The following is a 21,232-nucleotide window of genomic DNA, read 5'->3' as shown; positions in this document are numbered from 1 at the left end:
AGTCAGAGGAGAGATGGATGTGCGGTAGGACTCGATGAGCTCCAGCATCTGACCGACCGAACTTCTGATTCACCCGAATCTAGTCTCGAGATCATCGATCATCAGTTTTCCATTCTGTTCCAAGCTTTGCGTGTTTCTTTTCCTCATTTCTCGCCTTTAAATCAGTTTGAAGCGGCAGCGCGCGAACGGAGGCTGATCATGAATATAAAACACATCAGATTCGTCATATAATGGGGATCGAGGACGCGAGCATGAGGAACGGACGGGCTCTGTCCGATCAGTGGGCCGACAGCGTGGTGGTCCGGCCCCGGACGACCGAACAGCACATCACGGTGCATAAGAGGCTGGTGCTGGGCTTCGCCATCTCCATCCTCACCCTCATCATCGTCACGGCCATCGCCATCACGCTCAGCGTCAGCTTCGAGAGATGCGCCGCGGAGAGCAGCGGGGCTCTGGCCGCGAACGGGTCCAGCAACAGTAAGTGGAAACATTCCCGGGACGGGAACATCAGTCACAGGGACACAGAGGACGGCCAGCAGCCCTGGAGACATCTGCGCTTACCGGCCACCCTGCGCCCTCGCCACTACGACCTCCGACTGTCCGTGTACATGGAGAACTTCACCTTCTCCGGCGAGGTGAACATTGAGTTTGAATGCGTCAACTCCACGAAGTTGATCGTGCTGCACACGGACCGGCTGGAGGTGGAGAAAGTGCTGGTGTATTCGGACAGTAAGAAAGCGGGCGCCATGAGGATCCAGCGCCGCTTCCACTACCAGCCCAAGCAGGTGTATGTGATCGCGCTGCACAGAGAGATGAAGCCGCTCAGAACATACAAGATCAACATCACTTTCCACGCGCACATCGAGCACGAGCTCCTGGGATTCTTTCGCAGCTCGTACTTGCTCAATGGAGAAAGAAGGTAAAGGCGGTTCAGTAAAAAAAAAGTCTAAAAAAAGTTTCTCATGAGGTGTTGTTGATATAATGTAGCTACTGCTGTTGCCATGGGGAGGGCCGCGGGTTCCATGGGAACTCGCGGGTCACCGTGATTTTGCCAAGTAAGACATGTTCCTGGATCAACATATTTTGTTGATCCTGGAACAACATTGCAATCAACCAATCAGATTTGAGGGACAAGTTTACCATTTATGTCAAGTTTAGACTTACAACCAGGGTTAGGTGCTTCTACATCAATGTTATTCACCTATCTTTCCCCTCTGACTTTAGGGATAAGTTATGGGTAGGAATAGGGTTAAGACAAAATTTTCAGACTGGAATGTTGTTCCAGGATCAACAAAATATGTTGATCCAGGAATATGTCTTACTTGGCAAAATCACAGTGAACTGATGCTGCCTGAAGTTCATATGCAAAATTAAGCCTTTTTTGGCTAGTTATTTGCTCTTACAGAAATGTAATCACCATAGATACTAGAACTGATATTACTGTAAAAAATATAATAAATCATAAGTCATTCAAACAGCTGTAATCTTACTGTCCCCAATTTACCCCAGTTTTACTGCCATATTAACTGTGTTTTACATCAAACTATAATAGTTTCAATAATAATGTTCACTACTTCAAAACCATAATAAATGATATAAATGGAGGTTAATAGCAGTAGCAACTATTGTATTTTTGTTGAAAATCTGGTTGCCATGCTAAGTTCTGTGAGGTTGGCTTTAATTTTTTGTTGTTATGTACAGAGATATGATGTGCAGATGAATGCCAGTAAAATTTTGCTGCTTACCAAATATTATTACATCATATGTCAAAAGAAACAAGATATATTCTCTGGTTCTTCATTCATAACATTAACCGCTTTAAAGGGTTAGTTCACCGAAAAAGGAAAATTGTTCCAAATCTGTATAAATTTCTTTGTTCTGCTGAACACAAAGGAAGATATTTTGAAGAAAGTAACCAGGCTGCTTTGGGGCACCATTGACTTCCATTGTAAGAAAAAAAATACTATGGAAGTCATTGGTGTTCAGTTTCTCACATTCTTCAAAATATCTTCCTTTGTGTTCAACAGAACAAAGAAATTTATACAGATTTGGAGGGTGAGTAAATGATGACAGAATTGTTATTTTTGGGTGAACTATCCCTTTAAATGTAGATTATAGTTAAGGTTGGGCAGTTCACCTGTAACTCTTAGTCAAACATAATTGTCTGCATGAAATTTGTACGTCTCGGTCTGAGACAGTAACTGTTCCTCAGTGTTTAGGGAGGTCAGAAGTCACAGATCTGAACGCTAGTCAAACCTCTGGGTACTGAAGTCACAGCTGTCTGTCGCTGCACTCAGTGACTCATTCACTGTCAGACACTGACTGACACTCACATAATCATGGGAAGTTTTCCAGCACAGTGATAAACGTTCATGAACCCACACAGAGTTAAATTTACATATATAAACTATTTATGCAGCTACTACCATAATACATCAATACTAGTGAGATTAGAGAGTTAGATTAAGGTGTTCAGTTCATATGTGCTCCTGTTTATGCTGAGAAAACCCATTGTTATGTTTGAAAATCTTCAGATCAGTAGTTATAATCTTATATAACTCTTTAAGATGCACCATTGATTATCAGAAGCTCATATATGTGTATTGACTGTAGTTTTACAGCCTCATATTCACAGTGATTTCAGTGAATATCAACTTCTTGCTCTTATTTTCTGGCTTCTGACTCTTTGTCCTCTGAGGGAAAAATGGCTCATGTCTGAATCTTTGCCCCAGGTTTTCTGTATTTGACACATGTCTAAGCCTTGTTTTACCCTGAAGGGTTCGCTTTCATGGACAGGGTTCACAAACTTTTTGTCAGTCCACCAGTTGCCTTCTTGTTTTTTCAATAACTGTTGAACCTTCTACTTCCTTTCAGCTGTAAACAGCATGTTAAGGGCTCAGGGCGATTCTTTCTTTTTTTAAACTGTATTGTGAGGTGGTAATTGAAGAGCACGTTTGAGACAAATTCAGTAGATGTTGATGTTGTTCAGACAGCGTTCTTCAGCAGCTCTCAGCTCCACAGGCTGTGAAGATCATTGAGTTTAGTGTAATCAGCGCCTGCTGGCTGCTCGTATATTCATGAACACTGAGCGGCGGGGATCTCGCAGGATTGAGAAAATAACTGTGTTTATGTAGTTTGACATGGGCGCATGGTCTAATCTTTTCAGAAATGTAACAGTTTTCCTTCAGCCTCACATTGCAGGTCAGTGATGTCACAATGAGCAGGTCTAAAACATCTCCAACAAACTCAAACACTGCAGGGATTTTCACTCTGACATCCCAGTCGAATCTCCTCCTGTGTGTCTGTTAGTTGTTTGATTTCTCATCACCTCCTGCCTGCATCCCAATTGTGATATTTAAATAGTGTGAAGATGTTTACATGGTACTAGCATCTATAAATGGTGAATGAAAGGTGGTAAACAGATGGGACATTATAGATTGTTACTGCATGAATGGCTGCTAACAAGAGTAAAAAGTTGTGACAGAAATGCAGGAGTGAGCAGAACACCCCTCCTCCCCCGTCTGCTGGTCATGCTGTGGGTGGCGAAGACAAAAATGCCTGTGAGGTTTGAAACTGGCTTTAATATCCGCTAATGCAGCTGTCTGGAATGCAGTTTACTCTTTCTTCTCCAGAACCGCTTTTCCTGCTCTCTAACTAGATTTTTACTTTGATATTCAACTCAGTTCTCATGTCCTCAATGTGTCTCAATGTAGATTATTAACGCTGCATTACTACATGTAAGATCAATTTGACAGCTTTTTATTATTTTTTTGCCATCTAAATTGGTTCACGCTGTCAATTTGTTGACGTTGCGCTGTCACAGATGGGTTTAATGTTTGCAGCTGTGACAAGCAGATATCAGATATATCATTATTTCTGTGTAGTGTATCTTATGATATGTTGACGTTTGATGTGATTTAGTTGCGGTGGTTAAAAAGCTCTAACAGTTTCGTCCATCTTCACTCCAGAAAGCTCATTAGTGTGATAAAAATGCACAGCGATGAGAACAGGGATGGCAGACAGAGCTAATTTACATTCAGGAAAGTCATGTGACAACCAATGTAATGAAGTTATGGTGAAATGACTTTCCACTGTGGACTAGTTCAATAGCATATATTTCAGCAGAGGTTTCATTTATCTTACCTCTCTTATGTTCTTATCCCTGCTGTTATTCTGCAGGTATCTTGCGGTGACGCAGTTCTCTCCGACTCACGCTAGAAAGGCCTTCCCGTGTTTCGACGAGCCCATCTATAAAGCCACATTCAGAGTGAGTCTGAAACACGAGAGCTCGTATCAGTCGCTGTCCAACATGCCAGTGGAGGCCTCAACATCTGACGAGGACGGATGGGTGACCAACCATTTCTCCAGGACGCCCCGCATGTCCACGTATTACCTGGCCTGGGCCGTGTGCAACTTCACCTACAGAGAAGCAGTTACAGACAATGGAGTCGTGGTGAGTCGCATTTTCAGTCTCAAAACTCAAAGTTAGAAACAGTATACTGAGATTTTATTATTTTATAACTGAGCAGAATTTTAAAGCATCATCACAGATGCACTTCTGAAGGCTGTTCCAGAAGATTTTCTGTCTGATTCTCCTAATTCTAAGGCAGCATCTCATGTATGCTTCAAAGTGAAGGCAATCCCAGAATGCATTGCACTGAGATCAGTAGATAAAGTCAATCCAATGTAAATGAGCAAAGAAACCAATGAAGAACATACATCTGATTTATCAAAAGTGACAGTAAAGACAGTCATAATGTTACAAAATATTTGTATTTCAAATAAATTATGTTCTTTTGAACGTTCTACTCATCATATATATACCAAAAATTATTACGATTTTTTTTTACTAGTGGGTTCAGGACAGAATAGTTCATTTATGTAAGTGAGGATAGCAAAATAAAGTAAACTGTGACATATTATACCCAAAAATTATTCGTACAGTGGACTACCAGTAAAATTGATACAAATTTGGAAGCAAAAATTATTCAGACACTTTGACCTGACCATGTTATGTTTTGCTTAAGTGGTATCTGACATAATTAAGATTATTTTTTTTCTGACACAGTTTATCTATTTTTTTTTAATTTATTTTACTACCATATCTCACAGGAATAAATCACAGGAATAAATTACAATTTTAGTATATTAAAATAGAAAACAATTAAACATTAATAATATTTCACAATATTACAATTTCACTGCATTTTTCTTCTTTTTTTTTTTAATCAAATCAGCCTTGGTAAGCATAAAAGACTTCTTTCAAAAACATTACAAAATATTACCAATCTCAAACTTATGAACAGCACATTATAAGAAAATATGTTTCATTAAATACTCAAAAGTAATGATAAAATAGTGTAATTTAATTAAAAAGTGACTACGCAATATTTGTGTGTGCTATGTAGTTCATTAGCGTATTGAATCATTAGCTTAGCCACAGACTAACATCAAAGTCAATTAATATCAATTGTGAGTCGAGTCTTGTGTGTATTGTATTGTGTGTATATATATAATGTAGCTGTGACCTGTGAGGTTAGGATGTTCCCTTAGAAGGCAGCTGCCAAGACATTAAGTTTTGAAACAGAGCTATTATCTTGCTCACAGTCGATATGCTTATGTTACTGTACATTTCTATAGTCAATATATAACGGTTACACAATGGATAATGGAAACGGTTGTCTCCACTAACATTAGTCCAGCATCCACAAAGTCACATACGTGCCTTTTAAAAGGTTATGAATCATGTGTGCAACTGGTGTCCACTTATGTCACTTATGTGTCCACAGGACTGTGTTCAGGTTTTATAAAACACACAGGAACATGTTTGATGTGAAGTTTAGCCATTAAGATATAGTGTGCGTTGTATCACTTTCATCACATGCACTTAAATGTTTTTTTGACACTGAATCCTCACATTCTAAGCAGCTTCATCTGTCTGCCATTAGAGAGATGCTGTTTATGAGTTGTGTTACTGATATCATGTTCAGTCAAAGTCCTGTTGTCAAATTAGACACTTCATGACGGCTTCCTCAGTGTCTCCTGTTGTGTGCCCTTGGCCGGCCTCCTCCTCCTCATATTAGTGTAATTAATCTATCTCCTTCTGCATGACCGCGCTCTCCTTTATATCAAATCAGTGGAGTGTGCTTCTATCTGGGGCATTTATACCCACACTGTGGCTTGTAGCGGTTAGCCGTGCGCTAGCTTCCCCCATCAATCACATTAAAGCGGCAGGGTAGCCCCCTCGCTCCATTCATCATACAGATTCGGCTGTGTGGAGCGAGAGGAAAGATCGTGGGAGAGGAACGTTGGAGAGGAGAGTGGAGTTATTACTCTGGGTTTAGGGGAAACACTGATCTACCACACGCACGTGTGTAAAGATCACGACAGACCCAGTAGCAGTTGTTGGGCAATATGTATTACGGTTTTTAAGGCTCTAGATGGTGGTGGTGAATTTTAACCATGAATTTTAACTGCATACAACTATGAGTTTATGAAGTATATACAGTAATTGATGCAGTTACAGCATAAGGAGCTGAGCGACTCATCTCTCTCTAACATCTAGCATGCTGATGTTGTTTTGGGAATTATTATTGATATTGCTGTTTACCCAGGGGTGTAGTTTAGGGGGATAACCCCCCCAATATTCAAAGCCATCAGTAACAACCCCCCCAATACAATACAACCATACCAACGTTCAACCCCCCCAAAGTTGAAACCAAATCTACGCCCTTGTGTTTACCTGTTTCAATGTAGTTGTTTGCTTGCTTTTAAGTTAAGGCCATATTTGCTTGAATGCTTGAATGATTATGAAATTAAGTAAATGCAATACTTCCTTTGTTTGTTACAAGATAAGATGACTAAGCAACAGTTGTGAAAGTTAGGGTTTTTGAGGTTTGATGATTGTAACCAACCTGAAATTTTAACAAGAACACATGAGGATGAAGAGAGTGTGTTGCAACCTCAAGAGGATGTGAACCAGACGAAGAGTTTGGTGAAGAAGAGGAAGAGTGCTAGAAGAAGACAACATCCGTCTTAGTAAGCAAGAGATACAGAGACTGAAACGGCTACAGTAGGAAGATTGGATCATGGGCATTGATCAATTGATGAGTAATATGAATTTGAAATTTCCCAAAAAGTAGTACAAAAGTCTGAGGAGTAAAAGGCCTCCTCGGATGCTGCCTGCATTAAGCACAGAAGGACACCTGATACCCTATTGAGGGGTGCTTAACAGCATCTCCAACATAGCTTTTTAGCTTAAGCTGATTTCATTTTCATGTAGTTTTATTTTGCATTAACTGCTTTGTATTGTAACCAATTTTATTGGTTACATATTTTTCGTTACGTTTGCCTTCCGTGAGACTTTACTTATAACTACAAAAAGAGCCTCAATAAAGAACAACCATAAGGTAGTCTTCTACAGTACATCATTCCTGAAAGATTTCAACCAGCTGGTGGGTGAGTACTTTATGGTTTAGGCTAGATTTGACTTCCCCCACCCTACCTGAAAAATCCTAGGGTTAAAAGGTGTACTATAAAAGGTCACACAGACTAACATGGGGCCCAACGTGAGTGGCTTGAGGTTTGAGTTTTAAGTTGAAACCACATTAAAGAGCTGCCTGTAAGACCCACATAGACCAACCCAGAAAGGATTCGGTTAGATACTAGTCCAGAGAGACTTAGTATATTCCAGTTCAGAGAAAGGACTGAAGGGCCAGGAAATGGGATCGCTACCCATGAGAACTAGAGAGGGGTCTAGAGGGGGCTATTGAGCTGAAAAACCTGTAGTAGGGGACGCCCTAATATGGCAGGTAAAAAAGCCCAGAGAAAATGCAGTAATATATTAATTCAAGCCTACACCTGGGGAGACAACTGGGTAAAAGCATGGGAGACCTCGGTTCAGGAGAGCAAGGTCAGATACTGTAATGGTTAACAAGCCGAGATGGATTGCAAAGAGGAAATTTTCAGGAATCTGAAGTTGCTTTAGCAGTCATGCTCTGGGCCATAGAGTTAGGAAGTCACTATGGACAGGAAGTGGCTATCCAGTGTAAAACCTCAGAGTCAGAGGGCATTAGGTGAACAGTGCATAAAAAAAAACATGGGGAAAACTGTGCACTATGAATGGCAAAAAAATGAAAGAAATCTCAGGGTGATGAGATAAAATACGCCAAATATGGAGAAAGTTAGGATTTACCAGGAAGCAATGACAGACTTTCAAAATGCAATTGAAATCCTTCTTACTTTACCACCAGAAGAGGAAGACAGAGATAAAAATGTAATTAGAGAAGCTAACGACAGAGGTGATAAAGAACTACATATGTCCCCAGTAGTGACAGAACAATGTCTGGAGGGACTGGAATAATAGAAATGTCGCAAGAAATTAAAATAACTATAAATCTTCTTGTTAAAGAGAGAGATCAAGAGAAAATAAAAAATATTATTAAACTGCAAAAAGAGAAATACAAAGTAAAGCCAAGTTTAGCAGAAAACGTAAGTAAGTTGAAACCTACTGCACCTTGGGAGGAAGATCTTAAACCCCAGGAGACAGAAAATCAAGGGTCACAAGAATGGCTATCAGATTCTATTGAGCAAGACACAACAGACAGTCAAATTAGTGAGTCATCAGATAATGATCTTAGAGAAGTAAGGTTACGTAATAAGAGGGCAGGAAAGCTTGAGCTCAAGGCAATTGGAGAAATGGATAAAATGTTAAAAGAAAATAGAGAGTTGAAGCAGGCATTACAGGAGCCAGAATCCAAGGATAGCATAGACAGCGAGTAAGATACAGAAGAAAGTGACAATTGGGAGGAGGATCCCAGAGTACAGACTAGGAGAGTCAGGATTAGATCATCCACAACAATTCCAGTGAACAGAACAATCCTAGATATCTCACATATAATTCCTCAAAAGAGCCAAATGAAGAACAAGTAGACTACCAGGTAAAATTATTAGAATTAAATTTAACAGAAGCAGTTAAACAGCAGGTAGGAAAAATAAAACAGGGCGAAGAGTTATGCAAACCACATAATGAAAGCAGTGGAAGCTGCGAGACTTGAAAAACATTCAACAATATGGTTAGTTCACACTAGTACTGGCCATGTAATTACTGGCGAGGCCTTAGAAAAGTCCAGACAACTCACAGGGGCAGAGGATAAGTATGCCCGATGGAAAAAGGATTTGATAGAAGCCCAAAAAGATGGGGTGCCAATTTAGAGTATGAACAGGAAAACCCAGAATAATGAATAAGACAGTTAGACCTGTTAAGAGCAGTTATGTTCCAGAGGAAAAATGGGACCAAATGACTCCAGAAGAATGAAAGAAAAAATTAACCAGTTAAAAAAGCCAGAGACAGTAAGGAAGGTTCAACAAATGATGGGATATGTTTGTGACATTATTCCAGAATATAGCCAAATGTCAAAACCAATTTATTCCACTATAAAAGGGGGAACACTGAATTGGGAAAGTACAGCAGATGAGTCACTGCAGAAAATGAAATAAGCCATTTTAAACTCAGGTCAACTCAAAGGGAGAATGAATGACAAAAATCTGGAGTTAGACCTGTCAATAGATCATATTGGATACCAGTCAATAGCAAGGAATGAGGGAAGTAATATGCCAATAAGTATAATTACAAGAACATGGGAAAACCCAGAGAAAAAGTTTACACCAATTGAAAAGAAGTTAGCAGCCTTAAATAAAAGAATTAAATCCAGAATTAAAGGGCTTAGCCAGAGGGAAGATAATTTATATTAACACTGATGAGCCAGTAATGGCACACTTGAGTAAAAGTAAAGTGAAAGATAGTAAGGCTCAAACCACAAGATGGGAAAGATGGGGAGACATGCTGTTAGACCCAAACCTGAAATTTAGACACAAAGAACAGAAAAGCTGTCAGAAGAAAAAAATAGACTTGGTAAGAAGTAGGGTAGTTTATACTAATGGTTCAAAAACTCTTAAAGGATGGTCCACTTTCAAATAAAATTTTCCTGATAATTGACTCACCCCCATGTCATCCAAGATGTTCATGTCTTTCTTTCTTTCTTCAGTCGAAAAGAAATTAAGGTTTTTGATGAAAACATTCCAGGATTATTCTCCTTATAATGGACTTCAATGGCTTCCAAACAGTTGAAGGCCAAAATTACAGTTTCAGTGCAGCTTCAAAGGGCTTTAAACAATACCAGATGAGGAATAAGAGTCTTATCTAGCCAAACAATTGGTCATTTTCTACAATAATATAACTGTATATGCATTATAAACACAAAGTATTGCCTCGCACGTGCTTCAAAAAGCTTACACTGTATGCCCTATGCCTTCCCTATTCTACTTATGAAAAAAAAAAAAAAAAAAAAAACTGCCGCTGCGTTCGTTCCGTAAGTAGAATAGGGAAGGGTAGGACATTCAGCGTTAGCTTTTTGAAGAATATGGAAAGCGGAAGCACGTCCAAGGCGATTATTTGTGTTTATAAGCATATACAGTTGTATTATTGTAGAAAATGACCGATTGTTTCGCTAGATAAGACCCTTATTCGTCATCTGGTATCATTTAAAGTCCTTTGAAGCTGCACTGAAACTGTAATTTTGACCGTTTGGAGACCATTGAAGTCCACTATAAGGAGAATAATCCTGGAATGTTTTCATCATGAACACCTTGGATGAGATGGGGGTGAGTAAATTATCAGGAAAATTTTATTTGAAAGTGAACTAATCCTTTAAGGATGAGCGAAGAGTAGTAGTAATACAAGAAGCAGATAAAGACATTATAGGAAAAATCCATGATCAAACGAAACATCCTAGTCAAGTCAAGTCAAATTTATTTATATAGCGCTTTTTACAATTGGTAATTGTTTCAAAACAGCTTTACATATTAGAAGCACAGAAAAAAGGGAAGTGGTTAAAAATAAACTGTACAAACAAGCGTGGTAATATGTAACATATACAAGATGGTGCTACATTAAGCCAATGTTGGCTGACTCCCAGGGGTGGAAAAAAAAACCCTATGAGAAAAACCCAGCATGCTAACACTGGGAAAAAAGTCCTAGGAGGGAAAAAACCCCTTGGAAGATATATAGTGTAAACTTAATGGGAAAAAGTGATAAAAAAATTATACAAACGGTCCCCTTAAACCTAAAACAAAGTTAGGACATAGATTCATCTTCAGATGGTTACACTGGGAATATATGGGCTAAAGCTCTGAAAGAATCAAGTGGAAAAACAATAGTTAAATCAGAAGTTAAACAAATTAATGACAGCTTGGGGAAGGCCTGAAACGGTACGAGAACAGAATTTATTTTGTCAGAGATGAATTAGGAAATTGGCTGGCAGAGAAATACATTGGATTACAGAAGGCATTAAGATACATGCCACAAAGCAACGGGATAGCGGAATTAAGGAATGGATGAGAGCAATTTGTAACAATACACTTTGGGACACTCAAATAGAGGAACTAACATATTACCTTAACCTCACAGATATAAAAAGAGGAACAAAGAATGACAGACCGATCGAGCATGAACATGTTTGCAAGGTAGGAGACACTGTGTGGATAAAATTAGAGAATAAAAACAAGAACAAACCATTCAAAGATTTAATCAGGAAAAAAGATAAAATAGTAAAAATAATTGACCAGCACACAGTAGAATTACAGAATAATGGAATTTGGTCTAAAAGGTCTTTGGTCAAAGGTGACTAAAATATTACGAAAGCAAGACTTGCAAGATACGGAGGAAATGAAGCTTAAAAACATGATAACAATCAACAGTCAGAGAGGAGTGATAAGGGCAGAGACACGACTAGTCTCAAAAAGCAGAATGAATTACATTGTGACAAACACACAGCATGAAAAAGACAGGCAAAATGGAAAAATAGGCAGTGCTGTCAGTTTAAAGTGAAACAGGCTGTTTGCTGGAGGAAAGAGTGTAATATGTGGATGTCTTGGAGAATATGTATGGTGGGACAGTTCAGCTAAAGATAAGCCAAGTTGTAAAATGGAAAAGCCCCTAGAGGAACAAAAAATTAAGAGCAGTCAGTATAAGGAGCATCCAGGAAAAATAAAGGGGGCACAGTGTGTCATATGCGAGGAATGCAAAATAAAGTTTCCCAAACTAGAGGTAATAATAATTCAAAGAACAGGAAATCTGAAGGATAACTGTGAGTGTATATGGACAGGCTTGAAATGGATAAAATGCGAGGAATGCATAGTGATATGGAAAAAGGAGAATTACTGGTGATAGGAAGGCATAGGGTGTGAGCGTGGCATAAAGGTTGTGGTTTAGTGTGGGCCTACATAATGAGAATTATCTAAGACAGCTAAGCAACAGCTGTATTGATTATTCCTGGACGTCAAAATGTCGTACGGGAATAGAGGATGTTCAAAGCAAATGGGAACCTGAACCTGAAATTTTGCTTTGATGACAACGGATGACCAGTTAAACCAAAGAAAGAAAAATGAATTATCTGGTCATTTGTAACCATTGCTAAAGTGCTAATGGAAAATGGTGATGGAGAACAAATAATGTCACCAAGAGTTGATTTTCCCAGGCAAGGCGAATGTGATGAGGAAAATGTAGCTTAAGCTGGGCATTAACTGCTTTGTATTGTAACCAATAAAAGAGATATTTTATTGTTACGTTTGCCTTCCGTGAGACTTTACTTATAACTCCAAACTGAGCCTCGATAAAAAACAAACATAAGGTAGTCTTCTACGTTATTCCTGATGGATTTCACCCAGCCGGTGGGTGAGTACTTTATGGTTTAGGCTAGATTTGACTTCCCTTACCATACCTGAATAACCAGGGTATTTTAACTAGGGTTAAAAGGTGTACTAAAAAAGTCACACCGACTAACAATGTGCATGTTTACAGGAGTAATGATGTCAAAGATCGAATCTGTCTTCCATCCATCCATCCATCCATCCATCCACCAACCAACCAATCAATCAATCAATCAATCAATCAATCAATCAATCAATCAATCAATCAATCAATCAATCATGATTTCACACACAAACACTACTGCTCAATCTTTTTGAACAGACATAATTTTTTACCTGTTGTCTTGTATTAGTTAGTGATAAAATAAGAGAAACTGTTTATTTGATTGTCTTAAAGTTTAGTGTATTCCATTTATAACACTGTAGAGGTGATTATGAAATCCACTGGTTTAGTCAGTCAGTTTTTATTTATCCTTTCATTAAAATGGCAAATGTTCTTGTAATATCTAATCAACATTCAACACCACTATACTAAATATGCTAATTACATATTCATAAAATTACTCAGCCTGATCAGAAAAGCATGTTTACTGCATTTAATGGACAAAATTATGGTTTTAGCAGGAGAATACAAATGCCTTGAAATGTCTATGTCGGTTTCAAAGTTAAAATACCAGCATGAATAGCCATACTGATTAATGCTAGCTTGGTGCTGGTCAAGCTGTTAAACCAGCCTAAACAACACAAGCTGGTGACTAGCCAGACTTTCTAAGAGGGAATCATATTATGTAAAATTTAGAAGACAAATTTCACATATTGTACATTTTTTTAATGGCACAGTTTGGATCTTTATAGAAATGAATTTGTGAAGTACCTGAAGTATCTCTCACATACAGGCATATATAGTGTAATAAGTCAACAGGTTGTTAATATCAGGTCAAGTGCTCCTTGTCATCTTAAAGGGATAGTTCACCCAAAAATGAAAATTTGATTTTTATCTGCTTACCCCCAGGGCATCCTTTTTTTCTTCAGTCGAACGCAAATTATGATTTTTAACTTCAGCTTCCGGTTAGTGAGGTCTGATCGCGCTCTGACAACGGAAGTGATGTCTCGCGCTCATTGAAGTATATGGGCGAGACATCACTTCCGTCTTCAGAACGCGTTTTTTGACCTCACTAACAGGAAGCTGAACGAAGTTGGACATAGTGGTGTATTAGAGGTAAAAATTATATAAATAATGTTCGGTTTCTCGCACAAAACCGATCTTTTCGTCTCTTAGGACATTGTGTCGTCACGAGCAGCAGGGTTTAATTTTGATTTGTCTATGCAAGTTTCATTTACTGTTATAGTTGAAGTTCCCATCTACTGCTATTATTTGACTGACAGACGGCAGCGGTTGCAGTTAAAAATCATAATTTGTGTTCGACTGAAGAAAAAAAGTCACCTACATCTTGGATGCACTGGGGATAAGCAGATAAACATCAAATTTTAATTTTTGGGTGAACTATCCCTTTAAGTGTGCTGACTAAACCTTCATCTTTTCATCAGAAAGAGCTTGTTAGCGGATAAAATGTTGAGCAGCCGCTCATTGAGAAACTCTCCAATAAAGTTTAATTAACCCCATTTAAGTCTCTGTCAAGCTGCCTTCATCAAAACCAAACAAACAAACAAATGAAGCAGTCAGACTAGAGTCAGATTGAACAATCTTCACACTGACTGATTAATGAAGCTTCTCTTGATTGTCAACTTGAGCGCTTTGTCTAATTACAGATTGTTTTAAAATCACATTGATTTGATTGAGCTTTGAATCATTTCCACAGCCCTAAGTGCCGTCCATTCATCTTTATATCAGACATAGAGCTGATCGATACGGCAGCAACATGTGAGGTAAACAACACATAATTCAATGTGCATTGCTGCCAGGCTCTGAAACAAAGGCTTTCCTCCTGCTTGTTTTGCACGGTAACTCTGTTAGTGTAGGAGGACATTCATTCTGACTAGATGGATGCCCATTCAGAAAGCCGTGCCATGCATCAGCCTTCGGCTAAAAGAGACCAAGATCATTTTTACTGTGAGAATACATTTCCCACAGAGCCACACCTCACACACTTTCTCTTTCACACTTGTTTTATGTCTTCCCTCTCTCTTTCTCACACACATACAGTAAATACAGAATAAAGGATCTTGCAAGAACAAATGTCTAAAATGCTATTTTAATAAAACACAGTTTTAAAATGGATGGAAATAATCTATAATAATCCTAATACTTGTAAAACTACACTGAGAAATGTTCAACAGCTGCAATTCGATAACATTGAGTTTTATGAAAGCGCATTCAAAGACATGTAAACAGCTAACTGTCCGATATTTCAATGGCCTTGGTTTTGGAAGTCTTTTTACCATTCATTTTCATATTTCACGGTTTACAAAACATTATTCAGTAAGTTACGCTATGAACCAACAGAACCAGAACACTCCTAACATCACAAACCATAATTTGAAAATAAATAAATAAAATAAAATAGATAAAATGTTCAAGTTTACTGTGAAATATATAAGTAGTATTTGAATATTATTGTTAAATATTCATATATACAGCATTCAAATGTTTGGGGTCAGTATAAGAGACATCTGTAGTTTCTCTAAAAGGTCCAGAAAGGACATTTTGATTATACACTGCAAGGTCAAAACATTTAAAAAAAAATTAAACATATGCATATACCTTTTTTTTTTTTCACTTTTGTTTTCTTTCTTCAGGATTATGGGTGATAGTTATTCAGTTGGCATCAATTGTTTAACAATTTTGGAACTTTTAATATTCTACATACTGGATGGCGGGTGCACTTGAAAGATAAATGCAAAATTCACCAGCCAGATGAAGGCATTTGGCAGATATATTCACCAAGGATTACTCTTTCAAGTCCATAACAGTTATCCTTGAGGGAATTGAGGTTAGGAATAAACCCAGAGCCGTACAAGAGTTCATTCAGCACCTGACACAATTTGACTTTTCTTCTCCCTCTCTTCCGATGTTGTGTTGATGTAGATTCGGCTGTATGCCAGGCCTGACGCCATCCAGAGCGGATCGGGGGACTACGCTCTGCACATCACCAAGAGACTCCTGCAGTTTTACCAGGATTACTTCAAAGTCAAATATTCCCTCCCAAAATTAGGTAAGATGGGCGGTGAAATGTCTTCAGCTTTGTCTGGCTTCAGTGAAACAGGCAATAAATGTTCATGGGAAACTGAGTGATTTTTTTATTGTTCCATTTGTACTGCCAACCGGTTCTGTGTGATTTAGTGTTTTGTACTTGTGTGAAGAGGTGAAAGAGAGTCAATAGCAACTCAGTTCTTGCATTTATTGATCCCAAAAGCGGTTTGGTCTTAGGAATTAGAGCACACACACCGTTTTTTTGTGTGGTAGTGTATGTAGTGTGGTTGTGGTGGACTGGCTCACATCAGACCGTGTCTCGCTCCATTGGGTTCCTGTCAGCTCTCTGTATTCATTTGAATATAGCCATCAATCTCTCTGGGCGTCTATCCGTCACTCTCTTCCCCCGCTTGCCTACTTCCTCTCTAAATGTGTATGTTTGTATGTAAGGATGTGTATTTCAGAGCACATGTAATATTAATCATGTTCCTCTCTTAAACGCTCTCTGGGAAGCATTTGCTCTTTTTCCTAACAGGGTTAAGACCCTCTGAATATTCACACACAGACTACATTTCAATTATTTTCTTTCTGAATTTCTTTCATTCTCATTTCCACCTCTTAGTAAATCCAGCTTAAGCTATTAGCTGTGTTTGGGAACATGACTGTCGGTCTGCTAGTTTGGAGCAGCTAATGATCATCCTAGACCAGCTAATATGTTCCAAAACACAGTGACCAGCTTAAGCTGGATTTTCCAGCAGGATTTAAATCTACAGTTAAATCTTTAATTTAGTTCTAATGAGGAAAATGTAACACTCTGGCTAATGTTAGCATGTGTTACCTTGTGAAAAAGAAGTGCTTAAAATCGTCATGAAACGGAAGTTGCGATAGTCTTTTCTTTCCTATTGTGCAGTATTATGAGCAAAACAGCTTCTCAAACAAGAAAAATGTAGATGGGGACTTGATTTTGTCCATGAGGAATTGACTGGATCTTTGGATCATTGTGATTTGCTATTGCTGTGATGTCATGTGATTGACAGGTTGTCCCGCCCTAACACCAGTAAACACGTCGTCAGAGAAGAGAAGTCACTGCAAGTTATTTTGATTACAGATCATGAGGGCAAATTAATTAAAAAAATCACATTACATTGTGAAATTATAAAGATAGTAGGACAAAAGTTCAGCTAATTGCATTTCATATAAATTTAAGCTATGATATATTTTCATTTAATTGTAAATGACATGAAATTAAGTGTTAAAAACATTACATTTAGTACTGTATTCTTTTAAAGTACATTATATAAACTGCCCCTATTATGCTATTTGAAAGGTTCCTAATTCTGTTTAGGAGGTCTCCTACAACAGGTTTACATGCAAAAACACTTTCATTTTCTCATTACTGCGTATCACATTTTACCAAGATTTTCAATTGACTCATCAGATGAATCAGTATCTCTAAATCCTTCCTTTCTGTGAGCCTGCTCTGTTCTGATTGGCCAGATGGCCAAGTCTGTTGTGACTGGTCTACAGTTTACAGCTCTGGAGGCTTCCTAAAGCTCAGCAATTGTATACACTGTAAAGACAGTAATGATGGTGTCGATTTTGACATATTGATCCGAGCGCGAGTCCGATGATGAAATATTGGAAGAACTAGTTATTCAACCCAAACCTCCTTTGCAAGGACTACTTGAGCAGGATCTTTTTGGTGGGTTCTAACACATGCACTGCAATAATATTAAAAGTATCAATAACAGAACTAACATGAATGACTGAACATTAAAGTTTGTAAAACAAATGTTGCTCCATCCTTTATCATTATTCAAAGTAGTAAGAACGACAATTTGCATTAATGGACACAATTTTTGGTTATACAGGGCCTACAGCTGATTAACAAACGCATTTCATTAAGACAGTAATAACGTGAGTTAGCCAGTTAGACATACACAATATAGCTAAAACACTATGTATTTTAAACACTCAGTATAAAATACATCAATAATTAATCACACTTACAGTTTGTGATTCTCTGGAGCAAGTTGGTCCAAATAAAGCAGATACTGTCCCATCTTTAACCACTGACTCTTCACAGCCTCATCCTTTAGAAGTGAAAATAAACCAAATTTCCTTTCACAGTGCAGAGCACAGCGTCTTGACAACATGTTATCCACACAAACGAGCTACAGCATTTGAGGGGGGGGGTTCAAGTTTTCGCGGGATGTCCATGCAGAACGTAGATGGGCATTATGCAGATATATTAACTTGTGACGTGTGAACTTTGCAGAAATGGGATTCGAATGAAAGGTAATTTTCAAAAATCCATAATAGGGGCACTTTAAAAGTAGGCTAAAGTGTACTTCTTTGCACAAGAGTTAGCATATGACATACTGGCTCAATAGTCTCTGGTCTAACGCTTCCTACAGCTGGACGTTCTGTGCAGGATATGACATAATCATCAATAACTTATATACAGTATCAGAACAGGATTGGCATCTTTTAAAACCTTTCAACAACCCTCGTGCCACTAATGAGTTTTTTTCATTACTGTTGCTCTATTGATTGACGTCCTGCAGGATCGTTTCACTGAATCTTTTCAAACATGTTGAACCCTTTAATGAGGCTAGAGATTTTCACGACCTTCATTTTGTCACCTGCTAAAAAGATCGTCACGTCTGGCTGTTAAAATGTCACATCAAGGATGCTGCTTGTGCAGAGAAACAGTTTGTTTTCAACTCAGTTGGTGACCTTAAGATACTTTTGATGTGTTAACGTTGCTTGTCACTGCTAAACTGAGGGGTGAGACGGTTTCAGCATGAAGTGCGGCTTCATATGAGAAATGATGTGGACATAATTAATGCGTCCGTTACGTAAAGACACCATCTGTGTGTTGAGTGTTGGAGCAGTTGTTGCCCCTCTGGTCTCGAAACAGGGACATTCTGTCTTTCTGCTCATGCAAACGAGAAAAATACAAAGACATTAAATCAGAGCGTACAGGTTGAGGACGGCACGCTATAGTAGCAGATCAAATCTCGAGTCCATGAAGCCTTGTTTTAAAAGCTTGATATAGCTGTTGAAAGCATTTCCTAACACTCCTGTTCTTAAGGTTTATGTGGTCGGAAAGATTTTAGGCCGTTTGTTTGGTTCCTTCTTTGACTTAAAGACTAAAGTTCTTTGTATCTGTGGCTCTTGGCATGTGATTCGTCGCTAATGGCATAACGATTTCTCTCAGAAGAAACAACGGCACAAACCGCAACACGGCCCATTCATCAAAGTGGCCCATTGTTCGCTCGTCGAATCCGTAGCAGAGTCCAATTAGAGCAACTTAATCAGAGCCGCCATTTACTGTGACTGGCAAATGAGAGACAAAGAGCCACTGCACACTTTCTTTCTTTCATTCACTCTCTCCCTTTCAAAGAGGGTGAAAAAAATGAATGACAGTAAAGGGATTTAAAGAATGATGCAAGCCAGAGGAGAAAATGGACTTGTTGTCGGGTAGCAGTTAATACCTTCATATGATGATCAGTAATCGGTTTCATGCCTTTGACGCAAAAGCTTCCAGAAGCTTCATCATCAGTGAAGAGTCACATACAGAATGATAATAAGATGAAGAATCAGAGCGGAGTGTGTTTGCATCCATGACACCCTTCATCCATTTAGCTTTCATTACATCAACAAGTGTCTTCAGCTGCAAGAATCAACCCGTCAGATGCTTTTGGGAGTTGGTCCCAATGAACTGAGAAATAAATAAATCTGTCGTAAGTGAGCATTTGCAGGCACTTTCAATTAGACATTTAACCCCTGCAAATTTGTGTGCTGCAAAACACATTTGACGGCTAATTCTCAGATTACATCGAAATCTAGAGAAAACAAGAGCTGTCTGGTGCTCAAGCATTGAGTCAATTTGTATATCAAATTAGATGCTGCTCAGATGGAGATGATAAAAAACACAAATGGTGGTTGAAAATAAACCCCTTTGAGTGAGCAATCAGCAACAAAGAACTGAAGAAATTCGGATTCTTAGAACACTAGCCTATTGCTAGTTGCATACTGCACAGTATACATTTTTAAATATTTAACATATTTTTAAAATATATGTGCAATGATAAAAAATTTCAAATGTAGCATGATACATGAGTGCCATCCAGTTAAATAAAATTTAAAATTTAAAATTAATTATTTATATATGATATCTGATATTGTGTAATATATTTATTCTATTTATTTCAATAAAAACAAACTATTTATATATTGTATTTATTTATGTATTGTAATTTATAATTGAATATAACTGTAGTAATTTATTATATATTATTGTATTAATAATATCAAATTATCATTCAGATAATTGTAATTCAATCAATAAAGAGCAAATATGAGCAAATAAGAAAATTCTGGTACATTCAACACATTGGAAATGAAAGGTCAAGTGCCTTGCATTGGGGTTGCATATGAAGAGTTTGGTTCCAAAACGCGATAAACGCCATTTTCAAAAAAATTTTGTTTCTGCCAAAATCAGTTTTGTGTCTGGTCGGTATTGAAAAGTCATTTATTAATTTTGCGCAAAATGCGATATCCGTTGTGTTATTCTGTCATGTTTTCTCCCTTTCTTTCCAAAACGCGACAAACGCCAGTCTCCCTTCTCTGCAGAACGCGATATATCCGCTCAACCAATCACAGCGCACCATTCCATGCACTGTAAACCGTAATGGCGGCGCTCTGAATACACCCCGCATCCTTTATCTACTTTGTACTTTGTGATCAACAAAAACAGAAAAATGAATAATTTCGATGAACATTGCTGAACCTGTTGTGGTTTCTGCAGTGGGGAAGAAACGCAAGCCATCGAAATCATTTACGTGAGGAGATTAAGAAGGCGAGGCACTCGAGTCGGGAGGAGGAAAAATGCCGGCTGTTGCTTGTTTCACGACAGCATCAAACTTCTATCACGCTCCCTAAACTGAACTGTTTATTTTAACCATGCGGTGACGCCAGATACGCCTTGATCGGTAATGACAAACAGAGACATAATTAATTTATAACATTAACAAGATGACTCGTTGAATTCATTTTGGGAGCGACGACTGAATGTATTTTTAGTCAAATGCATGTACATAAGATTAGTATTGACAAAGTTCAGAGGCTGTCATATATGTGAATTAACTTACTTTCAATATGAAAAAATAACTTTTATATCGATGGATTAATTGCATTTTGAAAAAAAAAAATCAAAACAAAAAAAAACGTGTCATGCATTTATTGCATTTTGGGGAAAAAATAATAATTTTTTATAATAAACCTTTGAAAATCAAAATCTAGATTTGAATTTTTAATGTTTTTATAACCAAAAGATGCAATGTGAAAGTTTGAAACAGAAAAGAG

At 38.1% G+C, this 21,232-nt stretch overlaps 1 protein-coding gene across 1 annotated transcript in view; it reads left to right on the top strand.

The window, feature by feature from the left end:
• The first annotated feature begins 230 nt into the window (after window positions 1-230).
• Window positions 231-21,232, top strand: part of LOC137023966 (thyrotropin-releasing hormone-degrading ectoenzyme-like) — a 161,844-nt gene continuing 140,842 nt past the window's right edge. The window contains exons 1-3 of the mRNA XM_067391097.1: window positions 231-919; window positions 4,180-4,453; window positions 15,755-15,881. Coding sequence (XP_067247198.1) covers window positions 231-919; window positions 4,180-4,453; window positions 15,755-15,881 — 1,090 coding nt within the window. The remainder of the gene's footprint in view (window positions 920-4,179; window positions 4,454-15,754; window positions 15,882-21,232) is intronic.

This window comes from Chanodichthys erythropterus, chromosome 8, assembly GCF_024489055.1.
Source record: "Chanodichthys erythropterus isolate Z2021 chromosome 8, ASM2448905v1, whole genome shotgun sequence".
Classification (NCBI taxonomy): Eukaryota; Metazoa; Chordata; class Actinopteri; order Cypriniformes; family Xenocyprididae; genus Chanodichthys; species Chanodichthys erythropterus.
The sequence above is the reverse complement of the archived record's forward strand: the minus strand, read 5'-3'. Positions and strand labels throughout refer to the sequence as shown.